Source organism: Penaeus chinensis, chromosome 10 (assembly GCF_019202785.1).
Source record: "Penaeus chinensis breed Huanghai No. 1 chromosome 10, ASM1920278v2, whole genome shotgun sequence".
In the NCBI taxonomy this organism is placed as follows: Eukaryota; Metazoa; Arthropoda; class Malacostraca; order Decapoda; family Penaeidae; genus Penaeus; species Penaeus chinensis.
In genome coordinates, this window is record NC_061828.1 from 34,074,645 (window position 1) to 34,079,644 (window position 5,000).

Genomic DNA, 5,000 nt, shown 5'->3' on the forward strand with positions numbered 1-5,000 from the left:
CAAGCTTGGAATATATGCTTAAATTTATAAGGGAAAGAGTGATACGGCGGGAGCAGATTATAGTACATGTGGCTGGATCAGAGGAATATTCGATGAGGCAGCTCTGGGAATATTTTCAGTCTGGTTTGTTGAATAATCTGATGTGACGTTGATGCATGGGCGGAATTCCGAATTTTAGATCTTTTGCTTTGCATGTTGGTCCGAAGAAGAAGAAAAATAAGAAAAAATCGAAAAGTCGAACAGAACATGCGAAACCTTTTAGTTAATACCATTAATCTGGGGTTTACAACCAGCGCGATCCTGTCCAGCGCGCGAAACCGAGGGTGTCTTGTTACCGCTGAGTAATTGCAATATGCTTGCAGCCGTGACAATGCGCTAAGAGGAATTTGAAACGTCTGTATCTGGAAGTTGACAGATCAATTGCACCGCTGTTAAGGAGGGAACAAGAGTGTAGAAAACGTTCCAAAGTCGAATTCACACAGACCAAAAAATCTGAAAATCTGATACTTAAAGGAAATAAGTAGAAGTAAAGTATGGTCACATGGAGAGAGAGAAAGGCGATTCAAAGTATGGCGTTTGATTATATGCTGGATAACATATACAAACGTAAACAGACATGATACGCAGGCAAATAATATGACCTGCATTTGCGTGTTCTTGCCAATGCCACTCGGAGCCAATAAAAAACACAACGCTATTTTTCTTATCATTTTTCCAATATCATTTTTATCCGATTAGACTCCTTGTCACGCAGGGTGGATGGCAAGAGGTTAGGAAAGGGGACAAGTCAAATAAGACAGCAAAGTGTGACAAGTGAGAGGGATGCAAAAAAAAGGATAGAAATGGGGTTGGTTATCTGAAGCCCACAGGTCGTCGAATCGAAGGGGAGGGGGAGGGGGGAGGAGGGGAGGGCGGGGACGAAACGTGTCAACCGGGGTTAAGATGGAAAGAAAAGCGAAAGTGGGTTTTGTATTGTCAATGATATTGTGTAAACTGCATATATACTTATATATATATATATATATATATATATATATATTTATATATATATCAGTATATATATATAAATATATATGTTTATATATATATATATATATATATATATATATATTTATATATATATCAGTATATATATATAAATATATATGTTTATATATATATATATATATATATATATATATATATGAATATATATGTAAATATATATGTTTTTATATATGAATACATTATATATATATATATATATATATATATATATATATATATATATATATATACGTCACTAAATGCGTATGTAGATATGTAGATTATATAAATATATAAAGAGACAGATGACTAAATGTGTATATAGATATGCAGATAGGTATATACATGAGTAAATGGTGTGTATATATGTAGATAGAGAAAAACACACTTTTAAAAATATAATGAGAATAGATAGAGAAAAACACACTTTTAAAAATATAATGAGAATAGATAGATAAAAACATAATAATAAAATAATAGAATATAAATAAATTAATTAATTAAATAAAAATAGCACAAAAATCAACCAAATAAAGAAAATAAATAAATAAAATAATAATAATATTTGTTTTTAATCAATCAATCAACCAAATAAAAATAAGCAAACAATATAAATAAAAATCATACTCACTCCGCGCGTCTCCCTCCTCCTCCTCCTCCTCCTCCAGGCATCTCCATGTATGCCGTGAACCTCACAGGCCTCTTCGGCGTCGACGTCCCTATGCTGCACATGTTCCTCTTCGCCGCCCTCATCTCGGCCGTGGACCCCGTGGCCGTGCTCGCCGTGTTCGAGGAGATTCACGTCGAGGAGGTGCTCTACATCCTCGTGTTCGGCGAGTCCCTGCTCAACGATGGTGTGACTGTGGTAAGTATAGGGTTGTTGTTGTTGTTGTTAGTGTTATTGATATTGTTAGTGTCATTATTTCAGTATTGTTGTTATCATTATCATTTTTTGTTGTCATTGTTATTGTTGTTGTCATTATTTTGTTAGTATCATCATCATCACCATCACATTACTATCTACATCTACATCTTCACCACCACCACCACCACCACCACCCCTCTCCCCCTCCTGACCCCCTGGCCCTCCCTCCCGCAGGTGCTGTACCACATGTTCGAGGCCTTCAGCGAGATCGGCGAGGAGAACGTGCAGGTGGTGGACTTGCTGAGTGGCGTCGCGTCCTTCCTGCTGGTGTGTCTCGGGGGCGTCGCCATAGGAGTCATCTGGGGATTCCTCACGGCCTTCGTCACCAGGTGGGTGGAATGTCTTCTTTTTTTTCTGGCGTGTGTCTATTTCTGGAGGTTCTGCGAGTGGGATTTTTTTTTTTTTTTTTTTTTGCATTTCTTTTCTTTTTTTCTTGCTTTTCTTGTCTTTTTTTTTTTTTTTTTTTGCTTAAATTTGAACTTTCGTTCTAATTGAGGCTTTCGTTTCTTTTTTTTCTTTCATCCATTCCTTTTTTTTTCTTTCTTTCTTTTTCACTTCTTTGTTTTAATTTGTTTGATTGTTGATTTGATGAGCTGCGGGTCCTTTACCTGTTGTGTTTTTTTTTTTTGAAGATTTTATGAGAGTATTTATCTTCTTTTTCTCTCAGCTTTTTTCATTATTCTCCTCTTTCTCCTACTCCCTTTCCTTCACCTCAGCTTGTTCTTCCTCTTACTACTTCATCCTTCCTTAACCTTTAAACATCTTTGTGTTGTGCTCCTTCCTCCTTCCTATCTTCAATTCTCCTGTATCATCCTCATCCTCAATCTTATCCTAATTTCCTCACCTCAGACCTCTCTTATTCTTTCCCTCTATCAGCATTTTTACTACCTCCTTATTTCTTTCCTCATCTCCTTCTTTTACAATCAATTTCTCCTCCTCCTCCCTCTCCCCCACCCCCTCCTCCTCCTACCCTCCTCCTCCTCCCCCTCCTTCCCTCCTTCCCTCCTCCTCCTCTTCCCCCTCCCCTCCCTCTCCTTTCCTCAATCTCCCTCCTTTCCTCCTCCTCCTCCTTCCCTCCTCTTCCCTCCTTTCCTCCTCTCCCTTCTTCCCTCCTCCTCCTTCCCTCCTCCTCCTCCTCCATTTCCTCCTCCTCCTCCTCCTCCTCCTCCTCCTCCTCCTCCTCCTCCTCCTCCTCCTCCTCCTCCCCTCCCTCCTCCCCTCCCTCCTTCCCTCCCCCTCCTTCCCTCCCTCTCCTCCTCCTCCTCCTCCTCCTCCTCCTCCTCCTCCTCCTCCTCCTCCTCCTCCTCCTCCTCCTCCTCCTCCTCCTCCTCCTCCTCCTCCTCCTCCTCCTCCTCTTCTTCCCCTTCCTCCTCCTCCTTTTCATCCCCATATCACCCCCCCCCCCACCACTCAATATAAGCATCCTTCCATCTCCTCATCTTCTAAACCCACTCTCCCTCTTAATCTCTCCTTCATTTTCTCTCTCCGTCTCAACCGCATTTTCCCCTCGCCATCTTGTGTTCTCCTTTCCCTAAATCCTTGTTTTTTTCCCCTCAGATTCACCAACCAAGTTCGCGTGATTGAACCCATCTTCGTATTCGTCATGTCTTACTTGGCTTACCTCAACGCCGAGATCTTCCACTTGTCTGGAATTTTGGCGTAAGTAGTGTGTGTGTGTGTGTGTGTGTGTGTGTGTGTGTGTGTGTGTGTGAGTGTGTGAGAGAGAGAGAGAGAGAGAGAGAGAGAGAGAGAGAGAGAGAGAGAGAGAGAGAGAGAGAGAGGGGGGGGGGGGAGAAAGCAAGAAAGAGAGACAGTATGAGAGAGAGAGAGAAAGCAAGAAAGAGAGAGAGTATGAGAGAGAGGGAGAGAGTAAAAGTGGGAGTAAGAGTAAGAGTTAGAGTGAGAGTGTGTAGGTGTTAGAGACAGAGAGAGGAAGAAAGAAAGAAGAGGAGGAAGAAAGAGGAGATAAAGGAAATATAGTAATTATACAATGAAACATCTAAGTCAACGACACATATATTCTTCCAATTAACAACATTATGCATTCCCCTTGATTTCCAATCCGTCTTTCCACAGCATCACTTTCTGCGGAATAACAATGAAGAACTACGTAGAGCAAAATATTTCGGCCAAATCCCACACAACCATTAAATATGCCATGAAGATGTTAGGCGTCATCTTCCGAAACTATTATCTTCATGTTCCTTGGCGTGTCGACCGTGCAGTACAACCACGACTGGAATACTTGGTTTGTGATCCTGACCATCGTCTTCTGCAGCGTCTACAGGACACTTGGTAAGCATCCTTGGCTCTCGTGCACCTCTCCTGCTCTCTCTCGCTGCCTGGGATTGTGTATCTTTTCTCTCGTTTTTTTTCTTGATCCGTCTCTTTTCTTCTCTCTCTCTATCTCTATCTATCTATAACTCTTTTTTTTTTCTTTCTGTATTTCTCTTTCTCTCTCTGTCTGTCTGTCTGTCTCTCTCTCTCTCTCTCTTTCTCTCTCTCTTTCTCTCTCTCTCTCTCTCTCTCTCTCTCTCTCTCTCTCTCTCTCTCTCTCTCTCTCTCTCTCTCTCTCTCTCTCTCTCTCTCTCTCTCTCTCTCTCTCTCTCTCTCTCTCTCTCTCTCTCTCTCTCTCTCTCTCTCTCTCTCTCTCTTCTCTCTCTCTCTCTCTCTCTCTCTCTCTCTCTCTCTCTCTCTCTCTCTCTCTCTCTCTCTCTCTCTCTCTCTCTCTCTCTCTTCTCTCTCTCTCTCTCTCTCTCTCTCTCTCTCTCTCTCTCTCTCTCTCTCTCTCTCTCTCTCTCTCTCTCTCTCTCTCTCTCTCTCTCTCTCTCTCTCTCTCTCTCTTCTCTCTCTCTCTCTCTCTCTCTCTCTCTCTCTCTCTCTCTCTCTCTCTCTCTCTCTCTCTCTCTCTCTCTCTCTCTCTCTCTCTCTCTCTCTCTCTCTCTCTCTCTCTCCTCTCTCTCTCTCTCTCTCTCTCTCTCCTCTCTCTCTCTCTCTCTCTCTCTCTCTCTCTCTCTCTCTCTCTCTCTCTCTCTCTCTCTCTCTCTCT

At 42.0% G+C, this 5,000-nt stretch overlaps 1 protein-coding gene across 1 annotated transcript in view; it reads left to right on the forward strand.

Annotated features, from left to right (window-relative positions):
- Nucleotides 1-5,000, forward strand: part of LOC125029751 (Na(+)/H(+) exchanger protein 2-like) — a 174,502-nt gene that overhangs the window by 156,759 nt on the left and 12,743 nt on the right. The window contains 5 exon segments of the mRNA XM_047619882.1: nt 1,695-1,891; nt 2,126-2,280; nt 3,509-3,610; nt 4,028-4,121; nt 4,123-4,246. Coding sequence (XP_047475838.1) covers nt 1,695-1,891; nt 2,126-2,280; nt 3,509-3,610; nt 4,028-4,121; nt 4,123-4,246 — 672 coding nt within the window.